The following is a 23949-nucleotide window of genomic DNA, read 5'->3' as shown; positions in this document are numbered from 1 at the left end:
TTATGGTTCACCTTGCAGCAAATGAACAAGACATTTTACTACTTTTTAAAAAAGCACAAAATGGCAGGTTTTTTGTTTTGTTTTTGTTTTGCAGAACGGATAGGAGAATGAATCAGACACATACTTTCAATGGGAGCTCAGCGAGTGAGCGAGATGTATGGGGATCGATAGCTCAGTGTTTCTCACTGCATCCCACAGAGCAGAGCAGTGCGTTGCCTGAGGCTTTCTGCTAAAATGAGGGGCAGCGAAATAGACAGCAGAGCTGACACTTAGGGCACCTCCATTGGGTTCAGTGGTTAACGTCCCCTCCAGGTGAATGGCAGTGATGCACACTTCTCTCTCAGCCTCAGGCAGATGTAGCTGCATCGCTATATATTGGTTACAAATACAGTGCATGCCCCCATCTTCACGCCCTTCCTCCCTGGAACCCACCGCCTTCTGATTTTGAATACAGGCATAATTTGGATGTCTACATTTTGGATCATTCAGGTCATCCGGTTTATACCATGTTCCAGCAGCTCCAAAAATCTGTGGAGAAGCTCTTCTTGAATTGAGTATGGTTAGGATTAATGCTGTGAAAATGCTGATGCCTGTGCAGAGGTCCTTATGGAGTAGGAGATGTACAGAGATGAGGACACAAATATTTGTCGAGAGGAAGAGCTGCTCACCGCATCTCAGAGAGATCCCTGTCTCTTTTCAGGTTTAGTTTCCCAACCTTTTCCACTCCCAATGTTCTAATCTTTTTAACTATAGTTCTCCATGACTTTTAATCCACAGCACAAACTGGTCCCCTACCCCTGAGGACTACCCATTTTGGAACAAGGTTAATGTAGCTGTGGTTTGTGGGATATATTTGGAGTCGGGTTTTGAATTCAGGACATTTGCGGTCACTTGTGCCCCAAACTAAACAAAAGTTTAATTTTCCTTTATATATTTCCCTTTAAGAGGATTCCTAGAAGAATATTAACTGCATTCTCCAATGAAGAACTAATCTTGTGCTTTGACCTAAGTTTACCAATAGATTTCTCACCGTCAACATCTGCTTCATCCCTTATCTCAACCAATCTGTTTATCCTACCCACAGAGTTGTGTCACATTATGCACTAACATTAAAAGCTGTTTAAGCACAGACTCCATCTCCATCTAGGCCATGGGTGGCTCCAATATGGTCCCACAAACAAAACAAAACATAAACTATGACAATGATAACAATACCCACCAAGTTCTTCAATTCATTGTCACTCTAAACTCCCACACCGGCAGTCGTGCATCGTGCATCCTCGCTCAGATGCTGTGATGTTGGAGATCTCTGAAATACATGGAGCAGGAACGGAAAAACTTGCAATCTTGCAGCTACTGAACTGATATGCTCCAAATTAGGTCTGTGGTCCAACAAAACATGGGGACAGACTTCGGTGTTTGCTTCTGTGACAAATAGCCGCTGTTTTTTTAAGAATTGTGGTGCATGGAATTCTTCTTCACCACTGGCTGTGACCCGAGACCAATTAGCTAATGTGCTTTGCTGAGAAAACACTCCTGATCCTTTCTTCTGAACATTTGGGGACACACTTGTTTGCTTGCTATGGGCAAGCCAATGAACTCCTTCACCATTTGCAGATTCACTCATTTTCATGGCACAACACGGAATGGAAATAGTAAACGTGACTATAGTATCATGCCTTCTGAGAAATTGGCCCAGGTTTATAAAGGTATTTAGGTGTCTATTGGAATTTTCAAAGTCACATAGATCAGGTTTCTCAAACAGGGGTCACCCATTGTGTAGGGCAGGCAGCGACCACATTTGAGAAACCCTGAAACTCACTGATTTGAATGGGTTTTAGTGACCTAAGTGCTTTTGAAAATCTCCAAATACCTTTAAAAATTGGCCCTTAGGATGCAAAATCCCATTGACAGTCAATTGGATTTAGGTTTCCAGATTTTTAAGGTATTTAGATGTTTACACTCAATGGGATTCAAAATCCCTTTTGAAAATGAGATTTAGGCTCTTGAATCAGTTAGACATTGCAAGGCTGAGCAGCAATACTTAAATACCTAGGTCCAAATGCCTACATCACTTTTTGAAAATGAAATGTAGACTGCTAAAGCAATTAGGCGTTGTGACTCTGAGCACAGCAACACCTGAAAAACTGTTATGAGCTTTCGTTCTTGGCTCTGCTTGTGTTCAGAGAAACAGAACTTTGTACATTCTTTGTAAATAAACAAGATTGAATAAAACACAATACCAGACTCCATCAATTTCTACTTCCAGCTAGAACAGCCCCAGGGCCCTGAAATTTGAGTAGCAACTCAGATTGAAATTTAAGGGCCACATTTTTTTATATCTCTCTCTTTAGCTCCTAAATCAGTTTAGCATTGCAACATTGAGTGCAGGAATGTCTAAATACCCTAACCCTTAGATTCAGATGTTCAAAGCCACCTAAGAGATTTAAACACACAAAATCCATTTTGAATGAATTGAAGTTGGGTATTTACATATCTTAGGGACCTTGGAAAATTCCAGCTTTATTCTCTCTGTCTCAGACTTTTCAAAAGTTTAAACCTCATTGTCTGTCCATGCAATTTAAGTGTTTGGAGTGTTGCATCCATGCTGGTCCCAGGATATGAGAGTGAGAAGGTGGGTGAGGTGATATATTTTATTGGAGCAGCTTCTGTTGGTGAAGGCACAAGGTGAAGTGGCCAGTTAACACCTCTGCAGTCATAGGACAAAAAAGGGGGATTAGTGAACAGATCAGGTAATCGTGAAGTGATCCATCCTCCCATAATGCCACATGTTAGGATAGGCATGTACGGTCCATGGATCTTGAAAGGTGTGTTTCAGGGGGTGCTGATCATTGTAGAAGTAGAGAGATGGCTGCAGGTTTTGCACCTGTCGTTATGGCAAGGTCTGGTGATGCATTGTGGTGCTGTGTCCTGCGCCCTGGGGAGTTTACTTCTGACGATGAGCTCAGTCAGATTGAGGGGTTGTAGGATGGCCAGAAGAGGCAGGGGTTGGGTTAGATTTCTTTCAGGATGTGGCCCCCATCCTGCTTGGGTTGTAACTGTTTAATTGTTTAAAGCTAGCCCTGTGGGTTGAGTGTGGGTGTGGTAGGTGACAATTAGGGCTGTGCAGTTAGTTTATTTTCTGTATTTGTCATAAAACATACAGCTAAGGAGTAGCATAAAGTCTCTCCTTTCCCTGTAAAGGGTTAATCCTGCCTTTACCTGTAAAGGGTTAAGAATCTCAGATGACCTGGTTGGCACCTGACCAAAAGGACCAATAAGGGGAGAAGATACTTTCAAATCTGTGAGGGAAGGTTGTTTGTTTTGTCTCTTTGTGTGTTCTCTCCTGGTCAGCGAGGAACCAGGGCAGGGAAAATACATCTTCTAAAACCACATCTGAACTAAGCATCCAATATTACAGAAATAGCAAGTAATAGCAAGGAAATGCATTCGGTTATCTTTTGTTTTAGCTTGTAAATTTTCCCTGTGCTAAGAGAGAGGTTTATCCCTGTTTTTGTAACTTTGCCTAGAGGGCAAATCCTCTGTGTTTTGAATCTGATTACTCTGTGAATTACCTTCTGTCATAAACAGATAGTTAAGGGTTAATTTCTCTTTTACCTGTAAAGGGTTAAGAAGCTCAGTAAACCTGGCTGACACCTGACCAGGGGACCAATAGGGAGACAAGATACTTTTAAATCTCGGTGGAGGGAAGTCTTTGTTTGTGCTGTTTGTTTTGGGGGTTGTTCACTCTTGGGACAAAGAGGGACCAGACATACAACCAGATTCTCCAAATCTTTCTGAATCAGTCTATCATGTTTCAAACTTGTAAGTATCCAGGCAAGGCGGATTAGTCTTATGTTTGTTTTCTTTCAACTTGTGAATGTTTTTCTTTTGCTGGAAGGATTTTTACCTCTGTTTGTTGTAACTTTGAATCTAAGGCTGGGGGCAGGGGAGGTCTCTCTAGTCTATATGAATCTGAATACCCTGTAAAGCATTCTCCATCCTGATTTTACAGAGATAATTTTTACTTTTTCTTTCTTTAATTAAAAGTTTTCTTTTTTAAAGAACCTGATTTATTTTTTCTCTTGTTTAAGACCCAAGGGGATTGGGTCTGAACTCACCAGGGATTGGTGGGGGAAAAAGGAGAGGGAAGGGTAATCCCTCTTTGTTTAAAAATCCAAGGAGTTTGGATCTGTGTGAAGCCTCTCAAGGCAACCCAGGGAGGGGAAGGTCCGGCAGGAAAGAAGGGTTTTGGATTTGTGTTCCCCAGGAAAGCTTTTGGGGAGACAGGGAGTGTGCCAGACATTGGAATTTCTGGCTGGTGGCAGTGTACCAGATTTAAGCTAGTAATTAAGCTTAAAAGTGATCATGCAGGTCCACATTTTTTGGACGCTAAAGTTCAAAGTGGGGGGAAAAACCTTGATACCTTCCACCCTGATTTTACAGATGTGCTTCTTTTACTTTTTCTTTATAATAAAGTTCTGTTTTTTACAAATCTGATTGGTTTTAGTGACCTAAAAACCCAAGGGTCTGGTCTGTGCTCACCTTGGTTACTCTCAAGCCTTCCCAGGAAAGGGGGTGAAGGAGCTTAGGGGGATATTTTGGGAAAAAAAGGAACTCCAAGTGGTTCTTTTGCTGAATCTTTGTCTAACTCACTTGGTGATGGCAGCGATACTGTTCCAAGGACAAGGAAGGATTTGTGCCTTGGTGAAGTTTCTAACCTAAGCTGGTAAAAATAAGCTTAGGAGGTCTTTCATGCAGGTCCCCACATCTGCACCCCAGAGTTCAGAGTGGGAAGGGAACCCTGACAGTATTGAAATAGGAATTTAGACTCATAAATGCCTAAATCCCCTTTGAAAATGAGCTTTTGGCTTCTAAATCTGAGTTTAAGAAAACAATATTTCTCTAATCCCCAAATAAAACTTTTCATTAGAACAGTTACTGTTGTAGACTTTACAACTATTAACCTCTAAATATGTATATTTAATAATTGGGCCACACCATTTGCAGCATATACATTCAACATTATCCTTTTCTCCTGTTTTTTTAAAACTTTTGAATACTTCCTTGTGTTCTGAAACGTATTCTGATGCAGATTTTTGTTTATTTCCCACTTCAGAGTGTCAAATCTTTAAACCATTATCTGCCAGCAGCTTGTACTGCGTACGTGGTGGGCATGAGCTTCATCAACACGTTCAGATGCTCATGCACTTCAGTGTCCGTGCGTGCCTGTGTGTTTAGTGTGTGTATCTTCAAAACTAAACCATAGCCTGACTTCAACAGGCAGCTTTGCACATACACACAGACTATTGTATTGGTGTAATACATCTATCTCATGCCATGTATCGTATGTCCCCAATAAAACAAGTTATTTTTTAATATTTGAATGATATAAAAGTAGGGTGAAAATCAGAAAAAAGCTGAATAATACTTTTTGTAAAACATGTGAGTTTTTTGGTAAAAATCAGTTTAAACTGAAAAGGAAGGGGCTTACATGTAATACAGAGAGTCACTTTACAATGAATTCTACAATGATTTTTCTCTTAATTACATGAGCAGTCCACAGATCCAGACAGAGTTAATAAATTGTATCACCCAAGAGTTCTGCAGGAATTAAATGTGAAATTGCAGAACTACTAACTGCAGTCTGTAACCTATCATTTAAATCTGCTTCTGTACCAGATGACTGGTGGAGAGCTAATGTGACACCAATCTTTAAAAAGAGCTCCAGAAGTGATCCCGGCAATTACAGGCCTGTAAGCCTGACTTCAGTACCAGGCAAACTGGTTGAAATGATAATAAAGAACAATATTGCCAGACATATAGATGAACATAATTTGTTGAGGAAGAGTCAACATGGTATCAGTAAAGGGAAATCATGCCTCACCAATCTACTAGAATTCTTTGAGGGGGTCAACAAGCATGTGTACCAAGGGGGATCCAGTGGGTATAGTGTACTTAGATTTTCAGAAAACCTTTGACAAGGGCCCTCACCAAAGGCACTTAAGCAAAGTAAGCTGTCATGGGATAACAGAGAAGGTCCTCTCATGGACTGGTAACTGGTCAAAAGATAGGAAACAAAGGGTAGGAATAAATGGTCAGTTTTCAGAATGTAGAGAGGTAAATACTGGGGTCCCCCAAGGGTCTTTTCTGGGACCAGTCCTATTCAACATATTCATAAATGATCTGGAAAAAAGAGGTAAATAGTGAGGTTGCAAAATTTACCGATGATGCAAAATTACTAAAGATAGTTAAGACCCAGGCAGACTGCGAAGAGCTAAAAAGGATCTCTCAAAACTGAATGACTGGGCAACAAAATGGCAGATGAAGTTTAATGTTGATAAATGCAAAGTAATGCCTGCTGGAAAGCATAATCCCAACTATACGTATAAAATGATGGGATCTAAATTAGCTGTTTCCACTCAAGAAAGATCTTGGAGTCATTGTGGATCGTTCTCTGAAAACATCCATTCAATGTGCAGTGGCAGTCAAAAAAGCGAACAGAATGCTGGGAATAATTAAAATAGATAATAGAACAGAAAATATCATGTTACCTCTCTATAAATCCATGGTACCCCACATCTTGAATATAGCGTGTAGATGTGGTCGCCCCAGCTCAAAAAAGATCTATTAGAATTGGAAAAGGTTCAGAAAAGGGTAACAAAAATGAGTAGGGGTATGGAATGGCTTCCGTATGAGGAGAGATTAATAAGACTGGGGCTTTGCAGCTTGAAAAAGAGATGGCTAAGGGGGGATATGACAGATGTCTATAAAATAATGACTGGTGTGGAGAACGTAGATAAGGAAGTCTTGTTTACTACTTCTCAAAACACAAGAACTAGGGGTCGCTAAATGAAATTAATAGGCAGCAGGATTAAAACAAAAAAAGGAAGTATTTTTTCACACAACACACAGTCAACCTGTGGAAATCCTTGCCAGAGGATGTTGTGAAGGCCAAGACTGTAACAGGGTTAAAAAAAGAACTAGATAAGTTCATGGAGGATAGGTCCATCAATGACTATTAGCCAGGATGGGCAGGAATGATGTCCCTGGCGTCTGCTTGCCAGAAGTTGGGAATGGGTGACAGGGAATGGATCACTTGATGATTCCCTGTTGTGTTCATTCCCTCTGGGGCACCTGGCACTGGCCACTGTCATTAGGTTACTGGGCTAGATGGACCTTTGGTCTGACCCAGTATTAGTGTTCTTATGTTCTTATGTTAGAAACAAAACCAGGTTTGCTCTCTGAAGGGTAAAGACTTTGCAATATTTGAAAAGCACTGTGCAAAGGCAAAGTCCAAGGCCTCAGTAATAGAGGGCCAGGGTCTGAAACCTTTCCTCCTATTCCGGACGTCCCCACTCAACATAATTTGAAATGAGTATGTACCTTTATTAGATAGATAGATCAGGTCAGATGATAGATTAGATCAATCCATTGATCATTGTTTACATTTGTCACCTCGTGTCACATCTTTGGGTTCTTAGAAAATACCGCGCTCTGGCTGAGTGCGTCCCTCAAGGCCTCTTTCACCTGTTTGTTCCTCAGGCTGTAGATGAAGGGGTTGAGCAGAGGGGACACAACGTTGTTAAGAAGAGCCACAGCTCCGCGCAAGTCCAGCCTGCTTCTCCATGTGGGTGTGAAATACACGAAAATGCAGCTGCTGTAGGTGATGGAGATCACGGTGATGTGAGAGGAGCAGGTGGGGAAAGCTTTCTGCCTCTCGGCTGTGGAGGGGATGCGCATCTCCACGGAGATGACCTTGAAATAGGAGACGACAGTGATGGCTAAAGTGCCCAGTATGCTGCCTGTGGCCAAGAGGAAAGACAGGAGTCCTAGGAGCCGGGTGTCTGTGCAGGCAAGTTCAAGCAATGCAGCACTGTCACAGAAGAAATGGTTAATGATGTTGGGGCCAGAGAATGGCAACCGGAACAATAGAACAAGCGGGACGATCACATATCCTAAACCAATAAGCCAAGAGGCCAGCACCAGCCAGTCACAGAAGTGACTGGTCATGATGGATGTGTAGTGCAGGGGGTTGCAGATGGCTATGTACCTATCGAAGGACATGGCCGCCAACAGGTAAAACTCAGCAGTGCCCACAGTGAGATAAAATAGACATTGTGAAAAACACCCAGCCACAGATATGGACTGATGACCTGATGCCAGGTTGAACAAAACTTTTGGGATGGACGCTGAGGTGAAGCCAATATCCAAAAATGAGAAATTCCTGAGGAAAAAATACATGGGCGTCTGGAAGCACCTGTCCACCAGAGTGATGGAGATAATGAGAATGTTTCCAGCTAAGGTCAAGACATAGGTGATAAGTAACAAAACGAAGAGCAGGATCTGCAGCCTGCAAATATCTGTGAAGCCCAGAAGGATAAACTCTGTCACTGCAGTTTGGTTCTCCATGGTGGCTGCTCACTTACATGGTGTTTGAATAAAAATACAAATTTCAAGGGAACCTACGATATCTAGCAATGGATCACCTAGCGAACTTGTGTCAGAAGTAATATGTTTTACTAATATAGCTCTGATGTTGCAATGCCCTCATTTAGATATAGGAAATCAAGGTCTTGTAATGAAACCGAGCATGGAGATGGCTTGTTATGTTTGTTGCCTGCAGCAAATGCCCAACACTATTTCCAGTCCCATTTTACTTATTTCCAGTTCCCATGGTTCTTTTTCCACTCCTTCTGGCACTGCAATTCCTTCAGAGACCAATTAGCTACTGAGTGGTGCAGCATCCCTGAGGATACCAGGACACACTCAGAAAGTTTGGAATTTTCTTTTTTGTCACAGTTTTACTGGCTGAAAAGAAAACAAACGGCTAGAACATACGGAAAACAATTCCATCTCTTGTTTTTGCTTTTTCTTGCCCTCAAAATCCTAGAATCCTAGAAATGTAGGAGTGGGAGAGACCTTGAGTGGTCATCTAGTCCAGTCCCCTGCCCTGAGGAAGAACTAAGTTTTATCTACACCATCCCTGACAGGTGCTTGTCTAACCTCTTCTTAAAAACCTCCACTGACGGAGATACCACAACCTCCTTAGGCAATTTGTTTCAGTCCTTAACTAGCCTGATGGTTAGGGGATTTTTCCTAATGGCCAGTCTAATCCTCCCTTGCTGCTATTTTTGCCCATTACTTCTTGTCCTGTCCTCTGTGGGTAAGAAGAACAATTTATCACCCTCTACCTTACATAACATACAAATGATCATACTGAGTCAGACCAAAGGTCCATCTAACCCAGTATCCTGTTCACCGACAGCGGCCAATGTCAGGTGCCCCAGAGGGAATGAACAGAACAGGTAGTCATCAAGTGATCCATCCCCTGTTGCTCATTCCCAGTTTCTGGCAAACAGAGGTCAGGGACTCCATCCCTGCCCACCCTGCCTAATTGCAATGAATGGACCTAACCTGAAGCACTTAGAAAATGCTTCGCCACAGATGTCCCTCAGACCCTGTTCGACTTGTTCTTTATGGTGAGCGTAAATGTAGGGGATAAACAGCAAGGCCAACACACAGTACAGAAAAGACACATCTTTGTCAAAGTTCCGAGTGCCCCGCTGACCTGGTCGGATGTACCTGAAGATGGTGCTACTGTACAATATCACAACAACCAGGAGGTGAGTGAGCAGGTGGAAAAGGCCTTTTTCTTTTCTGTGGTGGATGGGATCCACATGACAGTACAGATGATACAACCATAGGAAATTATGGTGACTGTTAAAGTGCCAGGTAAGACCACTACAGCTACAACCAAGAGCTTTACCTCAATGTGTCCCGTGTCTACACAGGAGAGTTGGAGCAATGGGGCTGAGTTGCAGTAGAAGTGGTTTATGACATTGGGGCCACAGAAATGCAAGAACACAACCATAAATATTGGAGGAAAGATTAAGAGAAAACTCATCACCCAACAGCCCAGCACGAACTGGAAGCAGACCCTGCCATTCATGATGGTGCCATAAGCAAGGGACTGCAGATAGCCATGTAGCGGTCAAAGGATATGACAACACCCATTGCTAAACAGAGAGGCACCCAGGAGGAAGAACAACAACAGCTGATGGAAACAACCAGGGAGGGGAACAGATTTTCTCTCTGTCAGGAGGCTGTAGAGGAAACTGGGCATGATGATGTAAGTGAAACAGATTTCCAAGAGGAAGAAGTTCCTGAGGAAGAAATACATGGAGGATTGGAGGTGATGGTCCCTGAGGGTGAGGATGACAACAGGGATGTTTCTCATTATGGACAGCAGGAAGACAAGTAATAGAACCACAAATGGGATGATGATTAAATGGCGGTTGCTGGACAGGCCCAAGAGGATGAACTCCTCCACAGTGGTCTGGTTCTTCATTTTTGGCTCATCTTTAAAGAAAAAAAATACAAATATCAAACCCAGAGTGGATAACACCATGAGAACAGAATAATCTCAGGGGAAACTCCATGTCTAAATAGAAAAAATCTCTTCAATGGGAGGTAGGTGCCCAACAGACTTAGGTTCTATGAATAGATCCTGACAGAGAAATTAGAATCAAGCAGAGGATCTCAGAGGAAAATGACTGATAATTGCAAAGAGAGAGAGAGAGAGAGAGAGCTGGAGGGGAAGGAAAAATGAAAATATTTTCTTTTAAAAAACCATACATTTTAACCTTTTTTCCATAGAAACAGAGATTATAAATCTAGTGGGCACCATTCTGATAATGCAGTCTGATCTCCTGCAAGAAGTGGGGTTCCACAGGGTTCTGTTTTGGGACCGGTTCTGTTCAATATCTTCATCAACGATTTAGATGTTGGCATAGAAAGTACGCTTATTAAGTTTGCGGACGATACCAAACTGGGAGGGATTACAACTGCTTTGGAGGACAGGGTCAAAATTCAAAATGATCTGGACAAGTTGGAGAAATGGTCTGAGGTAAACAGGATGAAGTTCAATAAAGATAAATGCAAAGTGCTCCACTTAGGAAGGAACAATCAGTTTCACACATACAGAATGGGAAGAGACTGTCTAGGAAGGAGTATGGTAGAAAGAGATCTAGGGGTCATAGTGGATCACAAGCTTAATATGAGTCAACAGTGTGATACTGTTGCAAAAAAAGCAAACATAATTCTGGGATGCATTAACAGGTGTGTTGTAAACAAGACACGAGAAGTCATTCTTCCACTTTACTCTGCGCTGGTTAGGCCTCAACTGGAGTATTCTGTCCAGTTCTGGGCACCACATTTCAAGAAAGATGTGGAGAAATTGGAGAGGGTCCAGAGAAGAGCAACAAGAATAATTAAAGGTCTTGAGAACATGACCTATGAAGGAAGGCTGAAGGAATTGGGTTTGTTTAGTTTGGAAAAGAGAAGACTGAGAGGGGACATGATAGCAGTTTTCAGTTATCTAAAAGGGTGTCATCAGGAGGAGGGAGAAAACTTGTTCACCTTAGCCTCCAATGATAGAACAAGAAGCAATGGGCTTAAACTGCAGCAAGGGAGATTTAGGTTGGACATTAGGAAAAAGTTCCTAACTGTCAGGGTAGTTAAACACTGGAATAGATTGCCTAGGGAAGTTGTGGAATCTCCATCTCTGGAGATATTTAAGAGTAGGTTAGATAAATGTCTATCAGGGATGGTCTAGACAGTATTTGGTCCTGCCATGACGGCAGGGGACTGGACTCGATGACCTCTCGAGGTCCCTTCCAGTCCTAGAGTCTATGAGTCTATAACACAAGCCAAAGACCTTTCCCTGAATTAACTCCTGTTCTGCACCTCCTTTAGAAAAACATCCCATTATAATTTTTAAAAATTCAGTGCTGGAAAATCCACCAAAATGCTGAGAAAGTTGTTTCAATGATGAAATGCCCTCACTGCTAATTTTTATTTGTTTGTGTTCTTTCCATGTCATTGATGAAAATATTTAAAAGTGCACGACCAAGAATCAACCCAAGTACAAACACACTCACTCAATGATGATTGCCCTGATACATTTCTATGTGGAGTCCTTTCACTTAGACACTGTTTAATCCATTTAATGTGTGCTGTGTTAATTGTGTATCATTCTAGTTTATTAATCACAATGTCAAAAATCTAATCAAAAATAGCATCTGTCTTTAGAAAAGGGAAAGAAAGGGGATCTGGGGAATTATAGAGCAGTCAGCCTAACTTTGACACCTGGAAAGATACTGGAACAATTTTTTAAATGATCACATTTTAAGCACTGAGAGGATAACAGGGTTTTAAGTAACACCCAGCATGGATTTGAGAAGAACAAACCATGGCATACAAATCTAATGTCCTTTGGCACAGTTACTGGCCTGATGGATAGTTGGGAACCTCTAGATGTGGTATATCCTGATTTTAGTTATGCTTTTGACACAGTCCCGCATGACATTCTCTTAGGCAAATTAGGAAAATGTGGCCCAGATGAAATATAAAGTTAGTGTGAAATTCATTGAAAGACCATAGTGAAAGCACAGTTATCAATTATTCACTGTCAAAGTGGGAGGACCTAGCCAGTGGACTCCCACAGCAGTGTGTCCTTGCTCTGGTACTTTTCAATATTTTCATTAATGACTTAGAAAATGGAGTGGAGAGTAGGCTTATTACATTGGTGGATGACACCAATCTGGGAGGGGTCGCTAGCATTTTTGAGGGCAGGATTAGTATTCAAAATGTCCTTGACGAATTGGAGAATTGGTCTGAAATGTACAAGCTGAAATTCAATAAAGACAAGTGGAAAGTACAACACTTAGGAAGAAAAAAAATCCAATGCACATCTACAAAATGGGGACTAACTGTCTTAGAGATGATACTGCTGAAAAGCAGGTAGGGGTTAGAGTAGATCACAAAATGAGCATGAGTCAATAATGTGATGCTGCTGCAAAAAAGGCCAATATAATTCTGGGGTGTAATACTAGTGGTGTCACTAAGACTTGGGAGGTAATTGTCCTATTCTTCTTGTCACTCGTGAGGCCTCAGCTGGACTACGGTGTCCGGATCTGGGTGCCTCACTTAAATGAAAGATGTGGACAAATTGGAGAGAGTCCAGAGGAGAGAAACCAAAATGATACAAGATTTAGAAAACCTGATCCGTGAGACAGGTTAAAATAAACGAGGCCTATTCAGTTTTGAGAAAAGAAGACAGAGGAGAGACTTGAGAACAGTCTTTAAATACGTGAAAGGCTGCTCTAAAGAGGACAATGACCAGTGGTTCTTCATGTCCATTGAATGTAGGACTAGAAGTAAAGAGCTTAATCTGCAGTGAGGGAGATTTAGATTCAATATTAGAGAAAACTTTTTAACGTGAAGGATAGCTAAGTACTGGAATAGGTCACCCCAGGAGGTTGTGAAATCCCTGTCATTAAAGATATCTAAGAGCAGGTTAGTCAAAGATCTGTCAGGGATGGTCTAGGCATACTTAATTCTCCCTCAGCACAGGGATCTGGACTAGATGGCCTCTTGAGGTCCCTTCCAGCCCAGCCCTTCCTTTCTGTGACTCTGTGCCATTCTGCACCACATCAAATGCCTTACAGAAGTTGGAGATCATCACCTCAATCAATCAAACTTCTAATCACATCAAAAAAATTTCCAATTACTTTTACAGAATTTCTTTTCCATAATCCTATGCTGATCAGAATTAGTTCTATTACCCTCCTTTAATTCTATGTTAATCAAATCTCGTATTAGCCGCTTTGTCACTGTGTCCAGGATTGATGTCAGGCTCACATTCTTGTCCACTGCAAAGAACTTTCATAGTGATTATCTGTCCTATTACACCCTATCCTGAAATCAGACTCTATACCCAACAGTAAGTTGTCTGTATCTTTCTGCTCAAGGGAGAGGTGACAAGATAGACAGCTCTGCTGCCACTGAAGATAATGTCATTGGTTTTCAAATCCTATAGCAGTGAATGGGAGATGCTCATGTTTCTCTGTGAGCTATTGCTTCAGGATGGTTTTAGATTCAGGTAGACGTTGCTCTAACATGACACATTGGTTACTAATTAGGAAGGATTTTATTCTAAATCCTTGGTGTCATACTTCATTCCTCTCCCGGACAGACACCCGCCTCCACTTGGATTGAATAGCATGGTTAAAATGGCTAGTTTTTAAAATCAGTCAGATCACTCAGCTTAGACCATCTGGATCGGATCCAGAGCTCTTCAAAGTCAATAGAGAGCATCCCATTGGCTCTAGTGGGCTCTCGGGCAATGCTGCTAAGATTCTGGTGTCCATGCAGAGATAATTACAGAGTTGGAGAATGGAGCATGAGGACGCACATGTTCACCTGCAGGGTTGGCTGCTCTCTGCGTCACAAACAGAACCTGTTTTTTTTTTTTCAGATAAGGTCCTGAGCGCATCTCCAAACCCTTCCTCTTTTAACAATATTTCTCTAGGAGTTTTAATACACAGCGCACGGCGGAGCCTTATTACCCTGAGGTGCCCGTTTTGCTGTAAGTCAGATCATCTATTTGGTTGGGTTTACAGCTGGAGGTCGTGGAATTTTTTGCGGGGTCTTGGGCTGTAGGACACCAGACATAATTTGACCAACAAAATGAAATCAATCTTAAAGTTTCCTAATTCAATATATCCCATTAAAGGATTCCAAAGATAATGGTAGCACCATTCTGTCTCCTAAGGTGAAAGCAAGCCTCAAAGACTGATGCCTTGCAAAAATCTGCAAAACCACCAGATTGTTCACCTTCAAATACATCTCACCAACACCATGATAAGTAGGAAACAATAAAGATTATCATCTGCTGTGTGCTACTGTTGCTTATCAAATTTACCATAATATTCTCACTTCTATGTCTATTCTCCTGTCTCCCCAACTATTTGATTATCATATCCATAAATATGTGTCACATTTCACCCCTATACTGGGAAAGTGACCCTCTTTGCCTAGCACAGTGGGACTGGTATCCCAGCCGGGGGGTCTCAGTCTCATAACACAAAACAACAAAGCTCTTCTGATCATGATTTTGTTCAAAGCCCTCCCTGCAATCACACCCTGTGCATTCTCATTCACTCTCAGCAGTGATGTAGACCTTAGAATTACATGGAACATGAACCAAACTACCTCACAAATCCTGCAGGTGCTGAATTGAGATGCTCTAAAATAGGTCTGTCGATTCATGGCTACTTATACAACAGGACACTGGGATAAACGTGGGTGATTGCTGCCTCTGTCAAACAATCCCTCCTTTTTCAGTTCCCATTTATGAGTTGTAATCTCCGGTGTTCTCGTCCCTCATTGCTGGGTGGGACCTTTGAGTTTACTAATGAGTTTGCTGACAACATTCAGAGAACTCACTTCTGATCCATTCTACTGAACGTTTTAGGAAAGAGCAGGAGAATGTTATGTGTCTCTCTCTTCCACGTGGAGAAATCGGTGGGTTCTGTCACCATCTCCCAGCTCATTTGTTTTTGTGGCAAAATACAGAAAAGTTACAGAAAACTTGGAAAGAGTTAGAGGCCCATATGCTCGCTTTGTTGTCCAGGTGCTCACTCTGGCATCAGTCACCCTGCCAGCCTCTTGCCACCACTCCGCTCCGCTGGCCTCCCTGCCGGCCGCTTACCACTCCGCTAGGCCGGCTCCCTGCTGGCCACTTGCCATTCCATTCTGCTTTGCCAGCCTCCCTGCCTGAAGCTTGTCACTCCACTCCGCCAGCCCCCCTGCCAGTCGCTAGCCACTCCGCTCCGCTGGCCTCCCTGCCGGACACTTGCCACCACTCCACTCCGCCAGCCTCCCTGCCGTCCACTTGCCACTCTGCTCCACTGGTTGCCCTGCCAGCTGCCTGCTCACCACTCTGCTCTGCACTCTCTTGGATGTCTTGAGGCCCCCCCACTGAACATAGCTCTCAGTGATTTCAGCTCTTAGTGGGGGAGCCTGATAGTCCCAAAGTAGCCCTAATGCTGAGGCCTGGTTATCAGTGTTTTCAGCTCTGTTGATGTGCAGTAGGACGCTCCATTGAGTCTTTACCAGGTCAGCAATTACACAGCAGAGAGAGGAAGGGACAAATGGTGCCTAGACACCCTAGGCTGGGCCCACATCACCAAGTGCAGGTCTATACATCCAGCCTCTCTCAATTCACTGGGCTTTGGCACCCCTGTCCTTTGCCTTGCGAGTGCCATTTAGCCGAGGGCACACAGGGCACGCCAAGCACAGTTCTGCTGCCCCTGATTCACACAACAAAGATAATTCCCCTGATTACCCCTGCCCCCAATACGAAAGAGGCTTGTGATCCAACACCAGCCAAATATGATAATTTGGGGAAAGCAGCCCCATCATGCTCAGTGAGCACCTATGTAGGGGGAGTTTGTCCATGCAAACAAGGTCGGCTCCTGAAGTCCTCCTCCACAGCTCATCTAGTGGGCTCTCGGGCACTCCTGCTAAGACTCTGGTGTCCATGCAGAGATAATTACAGAGTTGGAGAATGGAGCATGAGGACGCACATGTTCACCTGCAGGGATGGCTGCTCTCTGCATCACAAACAGAACCTGTCTTTTTTCTTTTTTCAGACAAGGTCCTGAGTGCATCTCCAAACCCTTCCTCTTTCAACAATATTTCTCTAGGAGTTTTAATACACAGAGCTCATTCAGACCCCACTTAAATGTGAATAAGAACATCCTTCCTTTGTTTCTCCACTGGGGATTCTCACACAGAGAGGAATTATTCAAAGTGAGTAACGGTAGGATAAATAAGCACAGGACGGAAGCACAGAAACTTGACACTTCCTGGGGATGTAATATCCAAGTCACCACAAAGCACCAATAACCAAAGGACCAGCTGGCTGTGGAACAGAGTGGAAGGTGACCGAAAAGAATGAAGCACATTCAGAACAGAAGTGCTAATATTCTGTCACACCACATCACGCAATTTCATTTGTGTCCTGGCAAAATACTAGGAGTAACCAGGTATCTGACGCCAACTATGAGGCTGTCTCAGAATAACTTGTCATTGAGTTTCATGTGGGAGATTTTCAGTTCTTGGTCCTCGTTTCAGTCACTTCCATTGGGGAAATGTTCTGAACAGGTACACGGGTAATTCCCAAAGGCACGAAGGGCAGTTATGAATCTTGATGACATTGAAAGTGAATTTGAACTAAACACCGGGAGTGAAATCCTGACCTTATCGAAGTGACTGGAGAAACTCCCACTGGGTTTCATATACTACTATTATCATTATCTATCTTTTATATTGTGGCCATTCCTAGAAGTGCGGTTTCTCACTGAGTGATTGAGGGGCAGGATTACAATCCCCAAACTCATCTGTTTGAGTTTCCCTCACTCTCACGGGGAAAAGCCAGGCCCAGCTGCAAAGTTTGTACCTGATCCATTGGATTAAGGCAGCCAATGGTGGTCAGACGTGGTGCTGGTCATGTCACTTTCTTGTGTGCTTTGGCTACGAAACTGCCTTGCCTTTGCAGATGGTGAGCCATTTGCTTGGGGGAGACAACTGCTGTTGACAAGCCTAGAAACGCCTGTCACAGGCCAGCATCCCATTGTGCTAATTACAGTACAAAGCCAGAGCCCTTTCCCAGAAGAAGTCACAAAATATAAGAAAAGAATCGGCTGGGAAATCTGTGAGATAGCATCCATTAGCATGATGCACAGTGGACTCAGCAAAACAGCTGTCAAGCTTGTGTGGAAGGAATCACAGCAGAGGAGAGTTTGAAGGTGAATGATGTAGCTTTGCAGATGTTTACTGGGTGCTCTTCCTAATCATGCGGAACAGCATGGAGGAAAGCATGAAGCTGCTTCTTTGAGAACATAAAGTGGGTAAAACATGCTGGCATCAATGGCCAATTGCAGGAAAGAGTCGATGTCTTACTAGTGCATGAGAGACGACTGGTAGGGTTTGGCTAGGATGTGGTGGGCTATAAAATGAAGACAGATTGCTTTTATTTCATGAAGTGTCAAGAGCGAACCCAGCGGAAGAACACGAAGCAGTGGTGAGATTTCCAAAACAACGAGGGAGAAAAATTAGAGACACTTGTTGGGTGAAGCACATATTGCTGTGTGCTACTGTTGCTTTCCAACAGTATCAAGTATCTTTTACTGGACTAGCTTCTTTGGTCCAATAAAATGTATGACCTCGCCCACATTGTGTTTCTAATATCCTGGGATCGACACAGCTACAACGACACTGCAGACAAGCTAGGGAAAGGACCTTTGAAGAAAGACAGATTCCAGTGGAGCCAGGATTTCCCCCGATCTCTACTTGCGCCTTTGAAAAAATGCCCTTACAAGGTCTAAGAGGAAACCAAACCTTTCGCCTTACTGTACATCATTATTCATTCGGTGAGGGCCAGCTTCAGGCCCCAGCACACCAAGCACGTGCTTGGGGCAGCATGCCGTGTGGGGCGCTCTGCCGGTTGCACGCCTGCGGGAGGTCCACCGGAGCCGCAGGAACAGCGGACCCTCTGCAGCCACGTCTGTGGGAGATCCACAGGAGCCGCGGGACCGGCAAGCGGCAGAGCGCCCCCCACGGCGTGCTCATAGACTCATAGACTCTAGGACTGGAAGGGACCTCGAGAGGTCATCAAGTCCAGTCCCCTGCCCTCATGGCAGGACCAAATGCTGTCTAGACCATCCCTAAAAGACATTTATCTAACCTACTCTTAAATATCTCCAGAGATGGAGATTCCACAACTTCCCTAGGCAATCTATTCCAGTGTTTTACTACCCTGACAGTTAGGAACTTTTTCCTAATGTCCAACCTAAATCTCCCTTGCTGCAGTTTAAGCCCATTGCTTCTTGTTCTATCATTGGAGGCTAAGGTGAACAAGTTTTCTCCCTCCTCCTGATGACACCCTTTTAGATACCTGAAAACTGCTATCATGTCCCCTCTCAGTCTTCTCTCTTCCAAACTAAACAAACCCAATTCCTTCAGCCTTCCTTCATAGGTCATGTTCTCAAGACCTTTAATCATTCTTGTTGCTCTTCTTTGGACCTTCTCCAATTTCTCCACATCTTTCTTGAAATGTGGTGCCCGGAACTGGACACAATACTCCAGTTGAGGCCTAACCAGCGCAGAGTAAAGTGGAAGAATGACTTCTCGTGTCTTGTTTACAACACACCTGTTAATGCATCCCAGAATCACGTTTGCTTTTTTTGCAACAGTATCACACTGTTGACTCATATTAAGCTTGTGGTCCACTATGACCCCTAGATCTCTTTCTGCCATATTCCTTCCTAGACAGTCTCTTCCCATTCTGTATGTGTGAAACTGATTGTTCCTTCCTAAGTGGAGCACTTTGCATTTATCTTTATTGAACTTCATCCTGTTTACCTCAGACCATTTCTCCAATTTGTCCAGATCATTTTGAATTTTGACCCTGTCTTCCAAAGCAGTTGCAATCCCTCCCAGTTTGGTATCATCCGCAAACTTAATAAGCGTACTTTCTATGCCAACATCTAAATCGTTGATGAAGGTATTGAACAGAACCGGTCCCAAAACAGACCCCTGTGGAACCCCACTTGTTAGACCTTTCCAGCAGGATTGGGAGCCATTAATAACTACTCTCTGAGTACGGTTATCCAGCCAGTTATGCACCCACCTTATAGTAGCCCCATCTAAATTGTACTTTCCTAGTTTATCTATAAGAATATCATGCGAGACCATATCAAATGCCTTACCAAAGTCAAGGTATATCACATCCACGGCTTCTCCCTTATCCACAAGGCTCGTTATCCTATCAAAGAATGCTATCAGATTAGTTTGACATGATTTGTTCTTTACAAATCCATGCTGGCTATTCCCTATCACCTTACCACCTTCCAAGAGTTTGCAGATGATTTCTTTAATTACTTGCTCCACTATCTTCCCTGGCACAGAAGTTAAACTAACTGGTCCGTAGTTTCCTGGGTTGTTTTTATTTCCCTTTTTATAGATGAGCACTATATTCGTCCTTTTCCAGTCTTCTGGAATCTCCCCTGTCTCCCATGATTTCCCAAAGATAATAGCTAGAGGCTCAGATACCTCCTCTATTAACTCCTTGAGTATTCTAGGATGCATTTCATCAGGCCTTGGTGATTTGCAGGCATCTAACTTTTCTAAGTGATTTTTTACTTGCTCTTTTTTTATTTTATCTTCTAAACCTACCCTCTTCCCGTAAGCATTCACTATATTAGACATTCCTTCAGACTTCTCGGTGAAGACCGAAACAAAGAAGCCATTGAGCATCTCTGCCATTTCCAAGTCTCCCATTACTGTTTCCCCCTCCTTACTGAGCAGTGGGCCTACCCTGTCCTTGGTCTTCCTCTTGCTTCTAGTGTATTGATAAAAAGTCTTCTTGTTCCCCTTTATTCCCATGGCTAGTTTGAGTTCATTTTGTGCCTTTTCCTTTCTAATCTTGCCTCTGCATTCCTGTGTTATTTGCCTATATTCATCCTTTGTAATCTGACCTAGTTTCCATTTTTTATATGACGCCTTTTTATTTTGTAGGTCACGCAAGATCTCGTGGTTAAGCCATGGTGGTCTTTTGCCACATTTTCTATCTTTCCTAACCATCGCAATAGCTTGCTTTTGGGCTCTTAATAGTGTCCCTTTGAAAAACTGCCAACTCTCCTCAGTTGTTTTTCCCCTCAGTCTTGATTCCCTTGGGACCTTACCTATCAGCTCCCTGAGCTTACCAAAATCAGCCTTCTTGAAATCCATTGTCTCTATTTTGCCGTACTCCCTTCTACCCTTCTTTAGAATTGCAAACTCTATGATTTCATGATCACTTTCACCCAAGCTTCCCTCTACTTTCAAATTCTCAACGAATTCCTCTCTATTTGTTAAAATGAAGTCTAGAACAGCTTCCCCCCTTGTAGCTTTTTCAACTTTCTGAAATGAAAAGTTGTCTGCAATGCAGTCCAGGAACTTATTGGATCGTCTGTGCCCCGTGGTGTTATTTTCCCAACATATATCTGGATAGTTGAAGTCCACCATCACCACCAAATCTTGGGCTTTGGATGATTTTGTTAGTTGTTTGAAAAAAGCCTCATCCACCTCTTCCACCTGATTAGGTGGCCTGTAGTAGACGCCCAGCACGACATCACCTGTGTTTTTTACCCCTTTTAGCCTAACCCAGAGACTCTCAACACTTCCATCTCCTATGTCCATCTTCACCTCAGTCCAAGTGTGTAGATTTTTAATATATAAGGCAACACCTCCTCCCTTTTTCCCCTGTCTATCCTTCCTGAGCAAACTATACCCATCCACACCAACATTCCAGTCATGTGTATTATCCCACCAAGTTTCAGTAATGCCAACAATGTCATAGTTGTATTTATTTATTAGCACTTCCAGTTCTTCCTGCTTATTACCCATACTTCTTGCATTTGTATATAGGCATCTAAGATACTGGTTTGATCCTGCCTCCCAGCTTTGCCCTGACCCTCCTTTCTCTCTGCCATTATAGCCCACGCTCCCTCCTGTTTCTGACCCATCTCCCAGGTCTTGTTCCCCACTTACCTGTGGGGTTTGCTCACCTGTCCCCATCGAACCTAGTTTAAAGCCCTCCTTACTAGGTTAGCCAGTCTGTGTGCAAATAAGGCCTTTCCCCTCCTCGAAAGGTGAACGCCATCTCCGCCTAGCAGTCCTTCCTCGAATAGCATCCTGTGGTCGAGGAAGCCAAAGCCCTCCTGGCTACACCATCTTCGCAGCCAGGCATTCACCTCCACGATGCACCTGTCTCTGCCCGGGCCCCTACCTTCGACAGGAAGAATCGAAGAGAATACCACCTGCGCTCCAAACTCCTTAACCCGTACTCCCAGAGCCCTGTAGTCACTCTTGTTCTGCTCAGTGTCACACCTCGCAGTATCATTTGTGCCCACATGGATGAGTAGCATGGGGTAGTAGTCAGAAGGCCGGATAATCCTTGACAATGCCTCTGTAACATCTCGGATACGGGCCCCTGGCAGGCAGCAAACCTCCTGGGATGAACGGTCAGGGCGACAGATGGGTGTCTCCGTCCCCCTCAGCAGAGAGTCTCCAACCACCACTACCCTACGTTTCTTATTATCAGTGGTGGCAGCAGACCTCCCAGCCTTAAGGGTATGAGGCTTCGCCTCCTTAACTGTTGGGGGTGATTCCTTCTCTCCTGTATCAAGAAGAGCATAATGGTTATCTATTACCACAGCAGGAGGGTTCACAGCAGGGGTGGAGCACTGCCTGCTGCCAGAAGTAACCAGCTGCCAGTGTCCACCCTGAGCCATCTCCTCCTCCACTGGTGTGTCAGTAGTCCCGTGAACTGGGACAGCTACGTCAGCTGTCTCCACATGGATACTGTCCAGGAATTGCTCATGGATACGGATGTTCCTCAGCCTAGCCACCTCCTCCTGTAGCTCTCCCACCTGCTGCCTGAGAGATTCCACCAGTAGGCACCTTTCACATTGGATGCCACCCCCAGCCTGGGTATCAGTAAGTGGAAATAGCAAGTTACAGTCTTTGCAAACCAACACCAGAATCTGGGTAAAAGCATCCATGCTTTGGTGCTCTGTCTGGCTACAGGCGCAGGTGGAGGAGACAGAAGCAGTGCTGGCACAGGTGTTGCGGGTCTTCCTAACCATTGTAAGCCTCCCTCTGTCAAACTCTCTCAAATTCCTGTCTGCAGCTCCCTGTCTGCTCTGCTCTGCTTTAAACAGAAAAGTTTTGGATGTGGCTTGGTTTATAGGTTCAGGAGGACCAATGGGTCACAGATGAGACCAGCAAGGGACCCCCACTCCCTTCCTACTTCCCTTCCAAAACTCCCTTGCGAAACTCCCTATTAGCAGCTCCCATTCGCTAAGCTCCCTGGTCGCTTGTGCGCAGCTTTATAAAGCCCTGGCCTGAGTGAACGCCCTGCCCACTGGTTAAGGCTCAGCCAATTACCAGAGGCTGCTGCCATGCTTGGGGAGGCACAATGGCTAGAGCTGGACCTGCATTCGGTTATAAGCTCTGCAAGGCTCTGGAGCTCTTATTTTTGTCTATTTAATGTCCAGCGGCCAGGGGTGCTGATCTCTGTTCAAATAGCTCAGAATTAACAAGAAAACAGTACTACCAACAATACTGCATAAAGACAAAGCATCACAGGGAAATGGTACAAACAACCGGAGCAAGGCAGGGTACCAGAGACAAAGTAACTGATACAATAAAATGTGCACAGATCTCAGCAACCAAGGAGCCATTTTAGGCTCTGTGAGGAGCCGTTCATCCTGCCTGTGGATTGAATATCTAAAAGTGTTTCTTGTATCCATTTTCCATAGGAAGTGCCCCTTGCACAGAAAGGTAGAACAAGAACCATTGACTGGTTAAAACATTGTTAAAACCACACTAGCTGGAATTACAAACAGAGTGGGGGGAATTTTTTTTCAGATGAATAATTTCTTCTGTAAAAAACAGAAGTTTTGGGTCAGCTAAAAGTAATTGGGAATTCAGAACGATTCTCTGAATTCACATTGGACACAAAAACATTGAAAAACATAATTTTGAAAAATTCAAAACCTTTCAGTTTAACATCTTTGAAAAGAAAAGGTCTCTCTTTTTTTCTTTTCAAATAATATTTTGTCCAAAAATGTAGCTAGATCTGAAAGGAAAGATGTTTAGTTCAATGCAAACTGAATGTCGTTCTGTATTTCATTTCAGCAAGAAAAAACCTAATAATTTCCATTTTTGGAACAAACTACAAAGAAAGATTCTCCATCTCTTAAAGTCTTCAGATCAAGACTGGATGCAATTCAAGAAGATATACTTTCCTCAGGCAGAAGTTACTAGTCTGAATGCAAAGCTAACTAGATGGAATTCTCATGTCTGTTTTATGCAGAAGGTCAGATGAGATGACATAATTGCCCCTTCTGGCTTTATGATCCATTAATCTGGATACGGAGAGACAAATTCACACTGTGTACTGCTGAGGACCCACCAACCCCATTGTGAAGCCTGGCAAGAAGTAAATGACCATCCATGCTCTCTTCATTCCTGCATCTTTGTAGTTTGGGATTT

The 23949-nt window shown here is 43.5% G+C and overlaps 1 protein-coding gene and 1 pseudogene across 1 annotated transcript; both read right to left on the bottom strand.

Annotated features, from left to right (window-relative positions):
- Positions 1–7464: 7464 nt before the first annotated feature.
- Positions 7465–8412, bottom strand: LOC127031687 (olfactory receptor 49-like). Its single transcript, XM_050918764.1, has one exon. The coding sequence runs from the start codon at positions 8410–8412 to the stop codon at positions 7465–7467; it is 948 nt and encodes a 315-aa protein (XP_050774721.1).
- A 392-nt stretch (positions 8413–8804) lies between these two features.
- Positions 8805–10351, bottom strand: LOC127031686 (olfactory receptor 6C75-like; annotated as a pseudogene).
- Between the last annotated feature and the right edge of the window lie 13598 nt (positions 10352–23949).

This window comes from Gopherus flavomarginatus, chromosome 11, assembly GCF_025201925.1.
Source record: "Gopherus flavomarginatus isolate rGopFla2 chromosome 11, rGopFla2.mat.asm, whole genome shotgun sequence".
NCBI classification, from domain to species: domain Eukaryota; kingdom Metazoa; phylum Chordata; order Testudines; family Testudinidae; genus Gopherus; species Gopherus flavomarginatus.
Note: the sequence above shows the minus strand (reverse complement) of the source record. Positions and strands in the feature narration are given on the sequence as shown.